The 21,790-nt window shown below is 42.5% G+C and overlaps 1 protein-coding gene across 8 annotated transcripts in view; it reads left to right on the forward strand.

Moving 5' to 3' along the window:
- LOC143207109 (cell adhesion molecule Dscam2) overlaps positions 1–21,790 on the forward strand; it is a 252,777-nt gene that overhangs the window by 136,660 nt on the left and 94,327 nt on the right. For all 8 annotated transcript variants that reach the window (XM_076420195.1, XM_076420198.1, XM_076420199.1 and 5 more), the window contains exons 6-7: positions 10,675–10,918; positions 11,799–12,003. In XM_076420195.1, coding sequence (XP_076276310.1) covers positions 10,675–10,918; positions 11,799–12,003 — 449 coding nt within the window. The remainder of the gene's footprint in view (positions 1–10,674; positions 10,919–11,798; positions 12,004–21,790) is intronic.

Here is a 21,790-nt window from a genome sequence, read left to right on the forward strand (position 1 = left end):
ATTGACGATGTTTAATTTAATTGGCTAGGTCGCGGCAGCAGGACCGCACACGGCCTCTTCTTGCGTGCGGAAATATATTTCGATGAAAACCGAGCGGTGAAGGTCTCTGAGCCCTTACTTTACGCATTATCGAGGACCTCACGCGCCACTGATCCACTGTCGATTATGCTACAGAAGCTTCCAATACTGTAACTCTCTTAACACATTTGCTTCATCGGTAGAATGGGAATTTCTATGCAAAATAAAAATTGTTTAAAACAATTTTAAGAAACAAAAGTTAAACGATCTATGTCCTATTTTAATAATTTTAATAAGTAGCGCATAATATGGTTCAGACCAACACTTTACTTGCAAGTAGCAAAAGAATACGGAATTTCAGCGCGATCGATTGAATGGTTACTGAGAAAAAGGAACACGAAGTTGGTTTATTTTCTATGCACCGAAGAAGATGTTCACTCTCTTTAAATCGAAATGAATGGAAATAACCCGGAACCACGGTGCATTATACAGGTGTATCGACTTCACTCAGAAAATTGTGATAGATGGGTAGTAATTCTCTTGCCGCCGCCAGACGGCGCATGCGTCGTAGGTACCGTACGTGTGCGAATGAGATTGTGTGTACTCGGGCGCGCTGCTGAATACACAAAATCATTCGCACCTACGACCCATGCGCCGTCAGGCGGCGGCCAGAGAATTACTACCCATCTATCACAAAACGTCAACGTTACAGAGATGCTAAGTCGGCACACCTGTATAATGCACCGTGCTCGGAACATTGCCGAAAGGTGAAATCATAATCTATTAAAAAATTCGAGAATAAACAACAAGATAAACAGTGAACAATATGGCGGTAGGGTACGTGTTAAAATTTGTTGGACAGTGCTGTTAGTAATTCAAGTGGTAGGTGAAAAGCGTCAAAATACGAGATGATTTTTGCGCACGTTGATCGTTGTTTTTTCTTAGTGGCACGGAAGCTTTGGCGTCGCTCGTTTCCTATTCAACTCTGTTAACCGCGCCAGCGTTCCGGCACACGATTAAACATTAAGCATCCATTTACTTTTCGGCATGTCCCAGTAATCCATCGTCGACGTAGTAGGTAGCGGCTGTGAATCAAAGGGAGGGCGAAGAGAGACAGAGAGAGAGAGATTAATAAGACATCAAGTCTCATCCTGGAATTAACGTTGAATCTCCGACCCGGCACCCACGCTTGAACCAGAAACTTCGGTTAAATCATTGACGATAATCCTCAGCAACAACTGGCCGCTCCTACGCGCTCCAATCGAATGGTACGGCCGCTCTCGTCCGCCACGGGATTATATCGAACGCGTTATTGAAATGTAAAAATTTCAATTTCGCACGATTTTTTTTCGCCGCGATTCGCACCGTTCTTCTTTTCCGATCTTTCCCCGGCCTGATTTTCCCGTTCTTCTCTTAAAATATGAAACGCCATCCCGGAACCAATGTTATCTCTAGAAGATCCTCGCCTTCCGGTTGGCTACTCCCCCCGTAATTTAACTCCGAGCAAGGTCTACGTACGCTGCTGCTACCTCTCGAAATGTACGTGTTCTTCTATTTTTCTTAGCCAACGGCGGCTTCCATTTTCGGAACGTGATTTCGTTTGGACAAAACCGGGGAATGGGAATGGGTTAGTGAATGATAACAATGACCGGGGAAATGAGATCTTTCTGTTCGGCCGTTTCTGCCCGTCGAGTAATACATGTTCGTGGACGCACGACCTCTTTGTTCCCCTTTTTTTATATTAATGCTAATTTCAAACATGGCTTCGGCAAAGGTGCTACGCGTGACGTTGTATTTTCGTGGAGAAAGTTCGCGAGTTTATGGGTGCGTGGGTATACATTATACTGGGAGAGAGGAGAAACATTTGTTCGCCCTGTTTGAAAATTGTTATTAGTAGGCAGCGCATGTTTATACAAAATTAACATTTTCTACCTGTATTGCACCAACCTGGAGTGAAATAGAAATTTATTTTTCCTCTTATATTCTAATTTGTTTACAGTTCTATATATATATTAGGCCTGTCCATTTTTGTTCAGATGTATAACATCCGCTGTCTAGTTATTAGATCCTTCGCTCTGTTAAGACAGACTCTTCCTCACCATTGCCCATATTAAAGTTGCCATTTGTCCAGATTGCAATTTGATAAAATATTATATTATTTAGTCAAGATTGCTTCTGTAACAATATTGTGCATTACGAATCTCTCCTAGATAGGTGATACAATCCGAATTATTTCCTTCTGTTCTTTTTTTTTATTTTTAGGTGATTTTAATTGTTTGAATTAATTTGTTGTGAATTTAATTGTTGTGAATTGTTTCCATGTTTCTGCAATTTTTAATAAGGATTTTCAAAATTCACATAGACCGATATCCGTATTTTTATGAAACATTCATTATAGCTATTCGGAACGTACATTCCTTGTCACATTGTTCTTAAATCAGATAACTGACTATGCAACATTACATTGCACAGTAAACTGCACCACTCCTCGAAAAATTCTAGTTATTTCTTTTTGAGCAAATATTCTTGTTTGAACTGTATTTGAATAGCCGTGCAGCCTTATACGCAACAACCTGTATTTAGCTTTTTCCCTTTTCGTAAGTAACGCGAATGTTATTACTCTTTGAAAACGCAACGTACTGTTTATTTAAACATCAGTCAAACGATGGATGAGTTCGTGAATTTTTCATTGCAGAAACAAGTTCGTATTTTTCTTTTCAAGCATTGTCTGCGTACACAATGGAATTCCGTGTTAAAAAAGCAGTGAATCCGTCATGTGTTCCGCGCGGCTCGCGGTGAATAGAATCAAGCAAGGGTTGAAAAAACTGTAACGACTGAGTTTGAGAAATCATAATACAGGAACCGAGAGAACACGAACTATAAGGATTTGAAAATTTCGTTCTACGTGGTTCATTCCCTTTTCGAAAATAAAAGCGGACACGAGATATCCTGCATGGATAATGGACAAAGGGCACGATTATTTTCAATTCACTATTCGTGAGACTTACAAGGAGAGTCTGTTGGATCTCAGGAGAGTTTCTGGTGGATCTACAGCAAAAATAAGCAGGTCCATGTCCAAGCGTTTAATAACGCTTAATAACGTTTAAATAAACATTCAATTTTTTGATATCTACAAAATATCTTAATATACTTTAGTTCTTAATCTCTTATCGCAGCAGCTATGGTAGCGAAAGTGGTACAGGTTACGTGTTCAAATCCCTCTTACGATTAGTAATTTTGTTTTTATTTTTATGTCTCTTCGTGGCTTTTTTTTACTTTTAATTTCTTATTTTTATTTGGAGTTTTAAGTCCCCTTTTCTTTAATAATGTTTCCTTTTTCGTTCTTTCTAATCATGCTATTTATTTATTGGTGGGCTTGTCAATAGTGCAACTAGTTATATATTTTGTGCAGGAAGTGGAATGTGCGGAGGGTGGTATGCTTCATAAAAACATTAGAAACATACACATCTTAGGCAGTATGAACATTTTATGAATGTTAATGAATTACATAGGCATTTTGCTGTTCTGATATCATTCGGAAAGCAAACCAGGTTCACGTTGGAAAAAATAGATCTGTCAAATATCAATTTTGTTGCGTACCAAGAACACTGAAATCACAGATAAAGCTTGGAAAAGTTAAGATATGATTAAGAAATTATGTATATCAAGATGTTCTCTGGATATTACAAAATTAAATAATAATTATTTTTATGAATAATGAGTACTGTCAAAAACGCTCGGACATGGGCCTGCTTATTTTTTCTATAGATTAACCAGAGAAAAAGTTTCATTAAAATCGACGACCCCATCACTGACTCTCCTTGTTAGTCATTTAATGCTACGTGTACTACCTCAGAATTTATTTATGTAACGATATATATTTAATCTCGATCGAAGTCCGCGACATCCACTGTAAAGATTTGACCGATCCGGCGTCGAATTTCCCGAAGACGACCACGGTTTCCGTTCGGACGACCAGATGTCCCGAACGAAACGAAATTATAGCGTCGCTTACTCGGTCGAGGGCTCGCGCGGCTCGTCGAGCCGGAATCCTGAGGATCCTCGTGGATCACCGTCGATCGAGTTTACACGGGATCGCGACTCGTATTCCCATTAAAATCTCCCGACGACGTTAACGACCATAGACGGCCGTATTCCGTGGCAGATATCGGCCCCTGTTGCGAGGGTATCAAAATTTTAACGACGCTCGACGCGAGGCGCGGATAATTCGATACGCGTGCGCCGCTTTATTAACAATTCCCTGTCGCCGATGTTTGACAGCTGTAATTAATTTCGTCGGTTCGAGCGACGCCCTGGGTTCATCTCCCCGATCGATCGACATCGTGTCGGCGAATAAACGCCGCGATAAGCGAACGAGGTGAGTGGATGTGCGCGGAGAGGTGTCGATGGTTCCGTAGTTCCTTAGGATTCACTGGTCGGCCGGATCAATGACGGAAAAATCATGGGGAAAGGACGCGTGAGCCGGTCCTAACAGACGCGAATTCGTTTGTGCACCCACGATGCTAACCCGGCGGGGACGAACGAAGGTGGCTGCGAGCTATATAGGTAGACACGGGGGTGTATGGGTAACGCAAACAAACCGACCGCTGATTACAGAGACTGCTTCTGACAGCCCATCAAATATTCCGCATTTACGTGTACGTCGACGTCACTGAGTATTCCGTGGCTGTGCTTTGCGTCGCCCTCTCGCTAACGCGACTCTCTCCGTCCGTATTTCTCTCTCTCTCTCTCTCTCTCTCTCTCTCTTTCCATCCAGCCCTCTCGTTGCTTCCTCTGCCTCTTCCGTGGCTTCACCGAGTTGACGGAGCCGAGCAAAGCGAGGGAACAGCCGCGAACGACGGAGAAAGATTCGACCAGAGGATAAGTTTAACAGAGAGGAAGAGGAAAGCGAGAGGGCGAAGTAAGGATGAGAGGACGGGAAAGGGAGAGTCTGAGGGTTTGCCAACGTGGCAGGGCTTCCATCTCCAAGCTCGCTCCCGCTTCGTCCCTATCCCATCTCCTTCCCACACCAATTTCCCTCCGTAAATTCGATTATCTATAGGTATACTCCTCGTCGACGTTTTCTGTGCACACTCTCTCTCTCTCCTTCTCTCTCTCCCTCTCTCTCCCTCTGGTCGATTCCCGGCAAGTATCCTACGACTCTTCACTCTCATCGGCCTGGTTTCACCGCACCTTCCACCATGCTGCCAGCCTCTGCGAGCCAACTAAAGCAGAGACTGTCACGCTTTTCGAAACTGCCGCGCCGGGTTCGGGGTCAATCACCGTTAGCACGACACGGGCCGCGGATAACCCAGGCACAGACAGGACCGGTATAATTTTTGAACGAAGTTAGAGGAGCTGCGACTGCTCCAGGTCCCCAGGGACCTCGCCTTAGCCTCGAGATTGCAGCCCAGGAAGTATTCCAAGCTGGAGACCGACCCTGGTCCATGAGAGACCACGGCCTAGATCGCAGAGAGCGTTCCACCCTCGGACGCTTTCTCGAAAAAGGGTGGATTCTCGACTTTGCGCGGTCACGTTCATCTTCAGCCCTCGGCCTGCAAGCACAACCAGCGTGCGGAAGATTCAACGGCGAGCTCTTTCATCCCTTTCCGTCGATTGTACATTGTCCGCGACGGCGGAAAGGAAATAGGATTTGATGGATAGACCATCTACGTGGCTGAAATCAATGAACGTTGTGACTTGAATTCGCTATTCTGGAAATTCTGCGGATTGTTTGCTGTTCACTTAAACATTGCGCAGAAGTTCAGGATGAAAAGAATGAGACCGATGACAACACCGTTTGCGTCGTTTGTAGAGTGCTCCTGCGAAAATGACCTTGTGAAAATGTTGATTGGAAAACTATAGGCAATTAGAGAGCATGTGCAAGAAGAAAGATACTTCTTATAACATTAAAAAATTAATATTAAAACCAATCATCGGTTAGGTTAAAATCAATTTATAATTCTGTATTTTATGATTAGACTGCATAAGTTTCTGCAAAATAAAAATAGTTTGCATCAACTGCAAGACGCAGAAGCAAAATCAAAATTTCTTTAAATTCTTTTAATCTGTCCACAGCTTTAAATTCCATCTACCCATTTTTGTCATAAATACATAAAGTCCGCAGTCTAGTTATAATTAATATACTTCTGATGTTGCAATTGACAAGTATTACCAAATTTTAGTAAATGTACTTGTTCCTCGTCTTGTGGGAAACGAAAAATGAATTGGTACGATTGGAAGTTTTACTATTAACATATAAAGACGATGATGGTGTATGCTAAAGTCGGTATATATCGGAGACATCAGCGAAAGCTTTACGAGTTAAGAACTAAAAACAATTTTGTTACGAACTGAAGGACCCACTAGAAAAAGTGGAGAAAATGGAGAAAAACGATGGGTTCGCAGTAAAACTACCGCACTGTAATGGCTTACACAAGTTGGTCATTAGAGTGTACCTATTACATTGGCAACGAACTTCTTCCCCACTCAGTAGACCGTACAATTTTATTCCATCGTCAATGATACTTACATAAATTATACCGAATTCATTCGATCGATAGATTAATGTCGTTGAAACGGAACGAAATTTTCTTGTTAACCTAGTCTTAGGAGTTACATTTTAATTATCTTATTTACACTAATTTCTGAATATAAATATTGCTTTTATTCAATGCTTGACAAATTACGATCACATCTTTCTTATCGAAAGGTATTGAATTGCAAGGTTCGATTGATCTTGATTATTGCTGTGCTATGTAGTGACTTGATCGATGAACTTCCTGACCGTATTCGCGTTAATTATGACAGCCTTCTGCACAGTCGCTAATTGCACAGTGCTAATTGTATCGCATCTTAATGTCTTCGACGTATTATTATAATCATCATTAGTCTTTTGTCTCTCGATTAGCATTCTTGTTACTAGTTTAGTATTATGCACTATTACACGAATTTAATGCAACGATAACAGTGATAATAAAGTTATTATTATTAATATAATTACTAACCACTGAAAAGACCATAGAGAAAGGTAGGTACAATGTAAAATATATACGACTAATATACAGAAGCAATAGAACATGCAACAAAAGAATGCAAACCATCAACTGGATTATACCATACGAATTAATGCAATTCAGCAACAAAGATCATGCATCCGGAATTCGCAGTTCAAAATCAACCTGTACAAGCAAAAACACTCGAAATTCAAAACTCGGATAAAATGTACACGCAGATAAAACAATCGTAAATAATAGATCAAACATCACGCTTGTCAACAAGAGTGGAAAAACAAACCCATTAGATAGACATTGCAATACCTAATGAGGCAAACATCGCACAAAAAAAACGATATAAAAATGCACACCTCTGGCAAACGAATAAACAGAGCATCGAGACCAGCCAAACAATGGCAATGGTACCAATAATCGAGACTGGCAGAGATTGTAAAAAACAAATTCATCGACCATACCGTACCACTAGATACAAGTGAAGACACACAGACATACGCAACATACAGAAAGCTGCCATACTCAAGACAACTACAGTAGGAAAAATATGATTAGAACAATAGGAAAAAATATGTGATTCTAAACTATAGCTACTGAGTATTTTGTCAATTGACTTTCTAAAAGAGGAGGCTAAACCTTATACAACAGATTTAAGTGTATTTTTTCTTCATTTGTATTTTTGTACCCTGGAAACCATTATTGCTGTCATAAATATTTCATGTAGAGCAGATAGGCAAGACATCGAAAGATTCTTTTCCTTTCCATAAATATTAATTGCGCTATCTGGGGTTACGTACGATCGTTAGAAATGAAGGGACCGAATTGGTTTCCGAAATGGTTCAGTTTCTGTGTGGCGGGTTCGGTCGGACGAGGTCAAAGGTCGCGCGTGCCCGTGAGAGATCGATTCGATTATCCCGTCTACCGAGACGCTTTAAATACAGGGGGCCGAGAGCGTTTCGGTGACGAAACGCGCGCGTTTCCACGTTTTCGAACGGGCATATCGATCCTGTTGTAGACGGGGGACGGAGTCAGGGACGGGCGAATAATTTCCGGCGAACGGACCCGATCCGGTCGCGCTGGCTTGCTCTCGCTCGCTTCTTATTTAGAGATCCGCCGAGTATTAACGATTTTCGTCTGTAACCCATGCACGCCACAGCCGCGGTTTATCCGGCTGCTTGTTCAACTGGGAGTGTTTTGAAAGCGTGCCAGTACATCTAGCGTTCCATGCACGCATACTGTGCAGTTCTGAACCGGGAAAAAGATGGTTTGGTGTGGGGGCTATCGGTGGGGCACCCAGAGAAAGAGAGAAAGAGAGAGAGAGCGCGAGCGGAACGTATGGGTAACGTAGCACAATTCACGGCCGTGCTGTGTATTCAGACTTCCCAATGAAACAGTTGTTATTTTGTGGTTGCCGAGTGCACTAGAGAGATACACTGCTGGAATGGAAAGGCTTGCTCGGATAGCAAAGCAGCAATATCGCCCTGTGTCCGACGCCAGCGGTATGCGAGCATTTTCGCTCAGTCAGTGGTGAATCTTGAACACTGATCGGACATAATGCAACTCCGTGTATCACGAGAAGCGCAGTGATGCGACCGCGCAATTTATCGGACGCTACCAGCCAGCGGAGCAGCCGTACGTTTCGGCTGACAGTAGTATATCCATGCGCCTTGTCAGACACCGCCGAAAGAACATCAGACCGGCTGGCTCCTGTTCTTTCCGAACCTATTGTGTTCATAACGGAGATTCAAAGAGTTCGGGAACTTTCTAACATGTTCTGGTTGAAACATTGAGCTGATCTGGTTGAAACTTTTTTAGAAAACATTTTCACCGTTCTTAGTATAATTGCATGTTGGAAGATAAATATACATAACACGTCATTTATCGATAATTATTTCACGATATTTAAATAGTCAATAATTCGTAGCTGAAAATACCCCACAATGAATTTTTTAATAACAGTGACCAGACACAGTAATAACCTCATAAATAGTTCATTTAGGATTTAGAGATGGTACAAATAAATTATTATTGAAAGAAGTTAGAATAATGGAAATTTTATAAAAATAAAATTATTAGATTGTATACGAGTTTCAATTTATGGTAAAACATTTAGTTATTCCTTATATTGTTATCAACATTCTTATTTTGTTTACTTATCTCTAACAAGTCTTTGAAAACACATTTTATATAAAGTCATTCTTTAACTTCTTCAATGTTTGTATAATTAACGAGACTAGTTCGCACTTTCTAATTAATAAATAACAATTTCGCATGTATCTGCAACTCTTTCGTTTGCTTCGTTAAATGAGCCTGAACAACTTCCACGATTTCCAACAAGAAGCATGATGTCCGCTATTTGACGAGTTCCATCGTTAATTACCACGTTTGCAAACACTTCAGGCATTCGGCGCTCAAAGACTGAAGAATTTATCGATTCGACGACGACGGCGAGCCCTTTAAAACTCAGAAAACAGAAGCTCTTAAATTCTTAGCGACCCCATTAATTCGAATTCCATCGGGAATTAGCTTTATTGAATGTAACGCGTCGTATCGTCGGAATTTCCATTTTACCTCGGTCCAGGGGCCAAATATAAACGAGTTTTGAAGTAGAATTTCTGATAGTCTAGTGTCGTCACGCGACTCTTGCTGCTTTAAGACCGATGTGAATAATCGTGTTACTTTCGCAAGATTTGTTAAGCACATTGAATTTTCGTGGGAGCTTGGTGATGAAACAACTGCTTAGATTCTCTCTTATTTTCGAAGTCGCACAGGGTGAGTGACCTAACGTTTGCACCTCAAATATCTTTGTTGTTTTTAAAGATACACGAAATGTCTTGAGGACAAAATTGAATGGTAAATATCAAGGTCACCTTCATTTTAAAAAAATGGAGAACCACCCTTTTTTAAACACCTACAATGATCGTCCCTTTAATTACTAATTCAGTGCCTATAATTATTCAAGGTAACTCCATTTTACCATTCAACTTTGTCCTCAAGCCATTTTTTAAAAATGGAGAACTATCCTTTTTTAAACATCTACAATGATCTCCCTTCATTACGGATTCAGTGCCTATAATTATTCAAGGTCATTCAAGGTCAGTCCATTTAACCATTCAACTTTATCCTCAAGACATTTAATGTATCTTTGAAAATAGCAAAGATATTTGACATACAAACGTTAGGTGTATCACCCTGTCTGTATAAACTTAGATTAAACAAATTGTGTAATACAGTGTTCTCGCGATTGTTGTGAAAACCTCGGGGGTATCGAGTCTCAGGAAACGAAATGGTACAACGTTTTTACGTGTGCCGAACATAGATTTCTGAGATAACTTTTCCAAGTGTAAACGACGATCCTGGGTAAACAATGGTGCCAAGCGGGAAATTGTTGTATTATATAATACTAATTCTATTCCATACCTGTGAATGATACATCAAGTATCATAAAACCCCATTTTAAACACCCTAATAGCTTAATTTCTTTGTAGCGCGATCGACCGCCCAAGGGGGAACCCCCTACTAGTGGGGATAAAAAAGTCACATCATCCGCAAACCCGAAAGTCACATCAATCGCGGGAACACTGTATTAAGATAGTAATTTGAAAACGGCAAATCTATATTTGTTCCTGTTGTCTCTCTGCCGTAGGTGGTATTACAACCGGAACCAGAGGGAGGAGCCAATCGAAGATGCGTCAGGACATTACGTGGTACGAGACGGTTCACTGATCATACAAGGTGTTCAGGACAATGATACCGGTTCCTATATGTGCACCGCCAGTAATGTGGAGGGCAACGAATCCATGGAAGTGAGGTTAACGGTGTCTGCGCCATTGAGCGTGCACGTACAACCGTCGATTCAGACCGTCGATCTCGGCAAGGCCGCTCATTTGGTAATTGACGATTTTCACGGTTGCCTGCGTTTGATACGGTCGAGTTTTATAACAGTAATTAATACGGGATCCTAGCCATTTGTGTCGACTGTTTTACCATTACGTCAGCTACCGAGCATCTATCATTATTTACTCTGCGTTGTAACTACATCGTGTTATCGCGATTATCTTTGTTGTGCGAGACAAACCATAACAATCAATACTGCTATAAATATGCTATAAATGCCAAAAGTTCGTTTTCAATGCTGGGCAAATAATTTCAGAGTCATTAGATATGAAGACTTTTCTTCCCCACTCTACCTTCCCCTTATACGACACTGTTCCCTCAAGCTTCCGCCACGACCCTGTTGATCCGATACTGGCAGAAAGAGGGCAACTTTGTCCCCTCAGTTCGAGTCAATTCGCCTGGTCTGGCGACTCTGATTGACATGCTATATAGTATATACGAGATCTATACTAGATATGCAAAGTGTCTTACTATTTTGTCTAGCATTCTATTCACAACCTGTTGACAGACGCGAATAATCACGATAGAAAGAAAGCGCGATAGCCGGGCGATTTACGGGGCGGGGGGAGTGGGAAGGGGTACCGGGTTAATTCACCGGCGAATTTCTCGGTCATTCCAGAAGCATTTCGCTCCGGGGTAATCCGATTTTTACGAGAACACGAAAAGTTGGAGGTGACCCCGAGACCGTCGGAGTTCTTGCTCGCGTTCGCCTACGCTGAAAGAAGCTCGACCCGGTAGCGCCATTCGACGCGGGGCAATCTTATTTTTGAAGGGGACGTGAGATTCAAGGATATTCTGTTAGAGGGGGTAGGCGGGCACGCCCGGAAACTTGGTCGGTTCTCATCAGTCCTTTTTCTCTAAACTGCTTTCCAGACGTGCAGCGCAAGTGGATTTCCGCAGGCGGCGCTCTACTGGCTGAAGGACGGTCAGCCATTGAGAACGAGCTCTCGCGTGAGGGCGGTTGCCACGGAGCGTATTTCCGTGATGTCGGTTGCACGGGAGGATCGCGGGATGTACCAGTGCTTCGTCAGGAACGAGTACGAAATGGCACAAGGAATCGCGGAATTGCGGCTGGGCGGTGAGTCTTCGTTTGTTTAGGCGTTTATGTCCTGGCCTCTGTGCCCCTCGACCGCAGCCGCCTGAACGCGATCTCGGTACGAAACGTGGGAAAATACTTCCATCCATATGAACGCTCCCACTCAACAAAATAGCATATGTGTGCCAGAAATTTTACGTCGATGGCATTGCGAACTGATGCAAACTATTGTGGGCTAATAAAATCTTTATCCGTCTATGTATGTCAACAATTTTTTTCAAAATTTCTTTTACTTTTTTTTTGTTAAGGGTGAGGGGGAAATGTCTTTTTACGCACACCCAAGAAGGGGGTAGTGTGGGACTCAGGCCGCAGATGTTCGACGTACCCATACCTACTAAAACGTAAACCTTACCCGGGACCAGGGTTACCATATTCTAGTCTCGCCAGGCCCCTTACCATTCAGCCCCTAGCCCAGCTGTGCTGCGAAGCCCGCCTTTGGTTCCCCTACTCTTCCCACTAATGCGTACGGTACGCGTCAGCGTTAGTGGGAAGAGTGGGGGAAGCAAAGGCGGGCTCGCAACACAGCTGGGCGAGGGGCAGAATGGTAAGGGGCCTGGCGAGACTTTCATATGGCAACCCTGCCCGGGACGGTCAATAGATTGCCTCTCTACTAATCTGTCCCAATTATCACTGAGGTGCATGGTCCCGTTATCTACATTTCTCGTGCACCTCTAAAATTGGGTCGTATCCACACATGTTGAAGAACATCTGTGTAAACTTTGAGCTCCCACGGAAAACGGGAAAACGTGTCTCAAGGCCCTTAAACATGAAAATAATTAATTAAATGCTCATAAAATCGTTCTCTCAAATATCTTATAAATTGTTGACTGCATCGAAAAATATGTTAAAGAAAACCTGCAGATCTGGACAGGCTTCGTCTCTTATGTTGTACGCTCATTCCCTTCGTAACACAGAATAGGATCGCCTCGTTAAATCGTCGTCGTTGACGCGCGTCATTACAAGAACATTTGAGATTGCCCGTCTAATTCAGTTGCCCGGCTACATAATAGTAATCGTCTTTTTTTGTCACTTGCAAAGACTCGACCCACCTGTTCTGCCTCGTGTAATATCCATTATTCCGTTTAAACGATTTTAAGGAAGACTACCTCTGTCTCATTCCAACCGGTGCGGGGGCAGTAACTCGCGGCGGCGGTTAACGAACCTACCGCGGTATGAAACGTTTAAGACACTTCGTCGCGGCGTTTAATGACATTTGGCCGCGGACGACGGTTTCAATTACGTCTGGCACACCATCTTCTACACCGACGGACCCGCTTACAGTAAGATTCTGGACAGTTTAACCGGTGTATAACGTACTGTTAACAACGATGCTCGGTTCAAGTCCCGAGGGACTTGTAGGCAACAGGCTCGGGCGAAATGTAATCTGATTATGTATTAAGAATGTCCATTAAAACGTAATCGACTATTCAATTACGGGTTGTCTCTAATAATAGTCGGAATTACTGCAATTAATTATAATGCTGTCAAGTGATTGATTCATCAGGAAAAAATTGAGATAGGTGGTTTCTATCATATTCATTTCGATAGACATATCACTTTCATTATCGATCGTTTTCGAGGACTGAAAATATACAAAAATAATTCGATGGAGAACACAGATAATCTAATTCCCAGTAAGCTCCACTGTTCATTTAATCATTACATTAACCTTTTGTAAATTAATTTGAGATTAAGTTGAAAATCAATATTATCTCTACCTCGATCGAACTACATGGAAATTGTTGGTACGAAATTAATTTATATGCTTCCACAATGAAAATATGATTATAACCACAGGTTTACTTTTGTCTCTAACTGCCGCGAAATATGCAGGATGGTTAACAAAATTTATTTAAATTTTCAGCAGGATACAAACACGACTAAGTAAGCCGTTCACCACATCGCGTGCATCCATTTAAATAGTAATTACATTATGCAAAATGGAACATTGTCTGCCGTAGCTGTAACCAACAGATGCTAAATAGAAAAATTTTCCTGAAGTCCATACTTGATCGTATGGGAATATAATTGAATTCTGCGATGTTGTAGATATTTTCGAGAGAACACAGAATCACCCATTTCACACATTCCTACAGATTTCCACGCGCAAACACCGAAAGCACAGCACTCTATCGATCACCATCGGTAAGGTTAAACGCGTGAAATGCTCGCGACGAATGAGACGAGCGCCGGCTGGCTGGCTCTTCAGACCTAATTGAATCGGCCTGGAGGAAAAAGAATTGGAAAACTCGCCGGGCCGAGTTTCCCCTCGTTTCCCGGCAGGTGTGTTCTCTTTTTCCCGGCGTCTTGGGCTCTCGAGGCTCCTTGGTCGATGATGGAAACTCGGCCTCGGTGTGTTCGGAAGACAGACCCGTTGGATGGCGGTGCTCGGCGAAAAGGTGCGGAGGTGGCGAGAGGCGGGCCTGTTTGTCGAGCGAATGGTTCCGCGGTGATAGGTTGCTGGGTGGTTAATGCAGTGGAACTCTTCCCCATACGATCCATTCCGGGTTTGCGTGCCACTCCATCGTAACGCGTTTTCCATCACGGAGCCCGGCGCGCGCGGCCGCTTTCCTCCGAGGAAGGTACGTGCCATTTTCGCGCGAAAATGCCCGCATCGTTCTGCAACCCCCTAACCGTGATCCATCCCCCGTGTTCCGCCACCCACGCCCCTCTCCGTTCGTGCCATCATCCCGCGAAAATCGCTGTTTGCCGCCCGATAATCGCCATCCTTTCGATCCACCGGCGCTTTTAATTATGGAACCTCTCGCGCCCCGTCGGTGTTGATCACGTACTTTTCACCGTCGATGGTTTTAGTCCCGGCTCTGCTCTGCTGGTTATAGATCCCGCGGATTGCTTTCAATTCGAGCGCGTTCGATCCCCCACTGTTTTCTTTTCTTTACTCCCCATGCTATGGCTTCTTTTTCCGTTCTTTTTTTGGACGACGTCGTACATACCATTAACAGGCGAGCCTCTCACGGGGATGGTTAAGCCGTTTCTGCTACGTTGATGAGGTAATTTTTTTGCGAACACAAGAAGCTTTGGCGGGAATATTGCCTTTGCCTTGCAACTACTTGCTGTTGCGGTACATTAACTTCATTGTTTGCGTCTTCTTTCGCGCGACGAGCGCTTCCAACCGCTTTGCTTGGCTACGGGTAGAACGGAGTTTGTACGCGACAGTGGAATAATGGTGGCGATATGTTAGGAATTAATACCTTGCCTTATAAGATTCTTCGTTACTAGGGTTGTCATCCATAAAATTTCGAACCCACGACGAACGGCATAAAACCCCCAGACTTCTCCGTCTGACGCCCGGACACTTTTAACTACTTTTTAAAAGTTTCGAACGGGAAATTCGGGCAAAAAATTTCATCCCAATCTTTTATGGTTCGAGAGTTATAGTTAAATGTCGACACAGTTCTCAACCTAGCCCACTGTGTGCAGCCGTCCGAGGCTGTATATCGCTGTGCAGCGTTCATTTCAAATAATTTTAATTTCTTCAATTTTGAAGTGTTCGCTTTATTAAAAACAGGTCTCTAAAGGGAACACTTGGGGCTATATCCTCCTTTTTTAATATTTTTAAACAACTCTCTGCTATGAAAACATAGAATCTGTTTAAAATAATTGCAAAATTAATAGCGAAAAAAACATTTTTTCAAATGAAAAAAGGCACTTTTTAAAACCTTTTTATTTGAGCCCGTAATGAACATTTCAGATATGCGGATGCTAAAATTTCATCGAAATCGGCATGTGTATAACTAACATTCACTCCATAGCATATTAAATGTTACGAGCGTTCAAAATCGAAAAAAAATCGTCCAACAGAATTATTGTGGTGCTTCAGAATTGCGGACTAACTCTGTAGGTCAATTTTGCAGCTGCCTTAAGACTTTATTAAAAACTTGTAACACGTTCCTCGGTAGGTAATATAAAAGTAATTGACCAATCAATTTCGAACAAAGCGTAGTCGAGTCTTTCTAGGTACTGTACCAGCGATATTAATATTATGTTTGGTTTGGAAAATTGTTTTTAACCATATAAATTCATCTCGTGAAAAAGGGTCATTGTTCTCATAAAGTTGAGAACTTTCCATTTTCTTGAATAAATTGGTTTCGCTCCAACCATATCTATTCAACTGTAAGAGAATTATTATAAAAGAGAACGATTTCTTGCAGGGTGTCTATAAATTCTAAAGGGTGTATTTATTTTATGAATATTTTCATATCGAGAACATTATAAACTTTGTATTACGTTCAAACAGTCAGTTGAAATATATTCTCAAGCTCATCATTCTGAACTTTTCCCTACACATGTTACCGCCGCTCGACCTTACTTTTTTAGATATTCACAAAAAGGAACGGACATGTGTTTTTCAGCCGTGTGCTCGAGTATGTCTCAAAGCCTTCCGCAACTGTGTAATCTTTAAATGTTGTGCATTTCTCCAACATTTGAATCTTCCACACACGCCCGTCACTTCTTCGTGTAACAGTAAAATTCGGCTGGCTGACAGAATGGCCTCGAGTTTATCGGTTTCCCGGCACCGTTTCCGCGAATCCTCCTATCTGTTGCTCGTGTGTCATATTTCGACCGGGTAACCGACTTCGATGCTTTTTCCATTAACCGGACAACACAGCTCGCCGATCGATGGTTTCGAGTTATGGCCACGAAGATTTCAATTAAAATACTGTTACCGAGCCAGATTGGCCGCGTGTCCGGTCTACGGTAACAAAACCGAAGTATGTATCCAGTGAACGATTTTGCGCACGAGAGACTCAATCGAGCATCTACAGGTTCCGGGTTTCCTGTTCCGAGAGTATATGTGTATTCCCTGTTCTCTCTGTTCTCTGTTCTCGGTTCTCAATTTTCGGTTCTCGGGCCGAAACACTCGCTGCGTACGGGCACGGTGCACGCTTCGCTCCCTCGTAATGTATTTTCCATCACGAAGTCGTTTCGCCCTGGGCGGCGTACTATTTTTGCTCGAAAATGGCCTCGTTTGCTCTACGCTCGGCCCGCCTCTGCTCGCGACCAGCGGCGGCGTTGCGTAGCATCGCTCGATCGAAAACCACGCGATACGCGAGCTCCCCCCCGAAATATAATAAAGACCATTCGGTTCGCGTGCTTTTCTACGAACACAGAGACAAAGAGATACATACCTGCAAACGAGGTGCTTCGAATCAGGCTTTGAGCGACCCGTCCGTAGCAATTCTCAAATTACTTAACCATAACATGTTATCCCAGTTTACGCGCCCGTGGTTGTGTTACTGGTCTCATCTGCTGATAGAAATTTCGTCCGTTGATTAACAGATTTCGGGCATTTGTCCGCTTTACGTTATAGAATATCCTTTGTTTCTCCCGTGGTATAAACTTCCTAGATTTGAACAATGCGCTGACCGGCAAATGTTGATGACACCTAAATCGCTGATTACACGAAAAATATGAATGTTTTTAAGCATCGTCACTCGTGTAGCACGAAATTATGCCATATTTACATTCACCATGAATTCACCATCGATTTATAGGAAATGTAAACGCGAGCTTGAACTTAAGACACGTACTGAAGAAGCTTCACGGCGACGTTATAAACATTTTACCGAGAATGGTTCAGTCAGGAATCGAAAGACACGTTGAAATTTTGATTGAACGGATGGCAGGAATCGATGCGGCCGCGCATTGCATTCGAGCCATCATTAATTCTCTTTCGAAGTTCCTTGGCGCGGGACGCTCCGTTTATATTCCGTCAAATTGCAACAGGGTGTCTGTTTCATCGTAACTACTTACACTGGTCAGGCAAAGCGACATACTCGGTTCGACGGAAGGGTACGAAAGTCAATCAAACCCTTCGTTACGGGGGTAGTTAATTATTCTCTCTTCCACCCATCTCATTAATCCCCGCAAGCTCCCCGGACAGCAAGGACGGCGTGTGCTAGCGAAGCACTCTGAATCGATTCTATACGTCTCCCCGTGCCGGTGCTTTCTCGGCCGTTAGCCACGCGGTGCGGCAAGCTCGATGATAGTCGGAACTTGAAATTTTCTTTCGGAATCGTCTACTCCGCCTCTTCGTCACTATTCAACCGATATTCTCCCAATATCTGTTTGAGACAAGCTGTTACACTTGGACAGTAAGATCAGATCTTATTTGGCTTATAAATAAGAATTTTCTAAATAGGATGTCTAATTTCAATAATAAAATATTTTTATTTCGACAATCTATAAACCACAAAATACAATATTTTCATTTCAAGAATTTGAATCACAAAATAAAATATATATTTCATTTCAAGACGAGATGCAAATATTTTTAACATTCTTCAAATGAAATTGTTCGGTTTCAAGCAGACCGAACGTGAGAATTAGACACGGTCGGCTGTAATAGCTCGATACACTTGACGCGACGCGACGAGCGACGGTCTCAGAAATATTTGACTGTGTCATCGGACACCATTTCCCACATCTTTCTCACCTACTTGATAGCTAAAACATAATTTTACTAAAGCACATTCCTATTTCAACGATCAAAGCGCACCACCCACTCACCAATTGGAATTCATTTAGTCACCCCAAACAGTTTACAGCCAACCAATAGAAACGGATCCGAGTCGCCGTAATACGCGACACGATACAGAAAATTAGAACTCAAATACATCTCGTACCGTTCAGAACTTGCTACATAGTTACCTTATTAGTTTTGCGGTATTTTGGACGCTTCAGAAATATTATTTTTAGAAAATAGTACAGAAAAAATTTTTTTTTCGTAGTTCTACGCATACTTTGGAATAAACAGGATTATTTACTATTTGAAATATTACTTAACCCAGTACAATACTACTTTACCACTCTGGTCGTTAACCCAAGCCGCGCGGCAAATTGGATGATAGTGGGAACTTGAAATTTTCTTTCGGAATCGTTTACCGATCGGTCTCATTTGACGGTGTGCAACCGGGTAAAGTCGGATACAATCGGTCCGGAACCAGTTCTTCGACGCTGTACACGCTTCGCTCACCCGCTGCCGTTATCAGAAGGTGAAACTGTGTTTCCACCCTTTCGCCACAGCCACCCCCAACTCCCGGGTGCCAAGAGTAATTGAAGACCCGAAGGAAAGAAGGCACTTAGTTGGCTGGGTCGCGGCGATAGAAACAAGAACACCAGCAAACAACGGTAATGGATTCAACCTTTGAACGCTTTACCCGCAATTGCATCGGGCCGCAATAACTCGCCGCAGTCCGGAGTTAGCCGCAGTAAGCGATTTTTCATTAGGTTTAAACGGGACGATGATTGCGCGCTATTTCGCCCTGCCCCTCCGGCTCTTTCAACCGCATTTGAGCTCGGCCGAGCGAGACGCTACCGAGCTGGCTCATTTTTCTATTCGATGGAAACCGTTCCAACAGTATTCTTCGCGATTCTGAAGTCCCCTTTGCTGCGAGCGAAGTTTCGGGGCCAGGATGAATTTTCGTTACGCTACGTTGCCATAAACCGATCGGGCAATTTTTCTGCATGAGGAAGTACTCTGTCGCTCACAAATATTTGATAACTTGTTCGATGGAAGGGCTTTACTCCGTTCTCGATAGCGGAAGAATTGGAATTATTGCTTTATGTTTGAAGTTCACCAGTGTAGCTGGAAATAATAATATTACAGGGTGCTCAATTTCAGTGTTCTAAACATCTCACTGATTATTGACAATGGAACAAATTATCGCCGTGAAACACGACCAAGTTCAACCGAGCGAATATTAGGAATAAAGTGGACACACACACACACACACACACACACAATTTTATAAATTATAAATTATTATGAATGTGCTACCAACTTTCAGAAATCGGTTATTTCCTTCTTCGTTCAAGGTATACTTAATTCAACAAGTATTAATTAAACAGTCAATTAATTTTGCATTTTTTTTTGCACTAGGACATTGAACTCGTCTTGAAGATTTCTTTTTCGAATTTTGTTTCCATTGCATTTTGTAACCGACTAAAAACTAATTAATTTTGTTCCAAACATATTCCCAACAGTAAATTAATCATGGCCATACAATAAATATAGATTTTCATCTTCTTCTAGGATATTACGGACGATATAGAATTTCTATCCACTGTAACAAATAAATCGTAGTGCAAGGGATGAACAAAAATGTGGTTAGATTTCGCAGAATGTCTTTCTCCGCAAACCAGTTCGAAAACATTTCGAGATCTATTTCCTAAATTCCGGAGGTTCTGTTAAACCAGATCAGACAGAAATATTGGTTGTTTCGCGGGAGAACGGAGGCCAATAGGATTTCGTTATTTCTAGCGGTGGAGCGGCTCGAAACGTACTTTATTCCGGATCGATCCCCTAATCGGGAGCATGAGTTTCATCGATGGTCAGCTAGTCGGTCAGACCATTCGATTTTCGCTGGATGATCGAGTTAGGCGTCCCTGTTACTCTATCATTAGGATTTTTCTCGACTGCATGATTTCTAAGCTGCGGGGCATACAGTGTACATTAGGTAGGGATTGCCCGCAGCACGATGGGATAGTTAGTACCGCCACCTTGGATTTGCATACGCTAACGAGATTCCTGCGGTTTTGCCGATGCTTTGCATGCCGGCCGAGCACGATCTCGTCCCAGTCTGCACCTCCAGCTACGTCTATTTATTATGCGTCATAGATACGTCAGGCAAGGTGGCTCGTCAGCCACCAGAGAGTAACAGAGAAGGATAGCAGAGCCAAATAACCAGAGGTAGAAAGCGAGATGGCAAACAGGAAGCTTAAGTTTAACTGACACAACGCGACGTACAGAACCACCGAACAATACCCGTTTAGCGTTTTTCATTCTGTCTCGAAATATTTCCTTCGATTTTCCCACGAAACTTACGTTCGTCGCTGTTTCCCTGTCATTGGGTTGTCATTTAATAAATGCGAGATTGGAAATAACAAATGGCGGTGTGACGAATAATAAATATGTAAGATTTTCCATTAAGAAGTGTCAAAAATCTCTATTTATCTTTAATTTTTTCAGTTTTACTAACCACGCGTCGAAGAGTGACAACTCTAATGTTCACAAATAAAATATGGCGCGAAATTTAACATGATACCTCTTAATGGAACACCCTTTATTAACGGGGACTGATCATTTTAGCATTTAGCAGAGACATTCAACATCACAACTAGACTAAGCATTTCAGTAATTTTTTAATCACTCATCCACTCGGTTCTCCACTAAAACCGACGTAAGGTTGAATTAGCAAATATATGAGGAAATCTTCAACCCGCTAATGAAACCAATACATTCGATTAAGTGAACGCTGAATAAATGTTTAAATATCGAATCGCAATGGAAAGTGGAGGTAGTTTGGATTTTTTGACGGATTCGTTTCATCCTGTACCAGTTCATTAATGTCATCCGTATCGGACCAACACGGATACGTCAAAAAAATTGATGTGGATCACTACCTATCCGATCAGCAAACTCGTTTCGTGAGCATAACTGGATCGGCGTATTTGGGAGACATGCAATTAAGCGGCCGGAATGAAATTTGTTTAATGGTCGACGGACGCGTCTTGTCCTCGTATCGATTAGGATAGGGTCGGTTCGTGCAACGATGCTGGCTCGAAATTAGAGAGCAAATAGTGTCTTTAGCAGGCACACTTAAAAAATTTGTGTCCCTCTAACACTTGGAATTAAGTTTCCCGAGACCAGACCGCCTCAGGCCGTCTCCAGTTCCGCAGATTTTTAATTTAAATTGCAGCCGTCTCGCTGAGAGGTAGACGTCTGCGAGTACTGTATATATTTAAC

The sequence above is a fragment of the Lasioglossum baleicum genome, chromosome 3 (genome assembly GCF_051020765.1).
Source record: "Lasioglossum baleicum chromosome 3, iyLasBale1, whole genome shotgun sequence".
In the NCBI taxonomy this organism is placed as follows: domain Eukaryota; kingdom Metazoa; phylum Arthropoda; class Insecta; order Hymenoptera; family Halictidae; genus Lasioglossum; species Lasioglossum baleicum.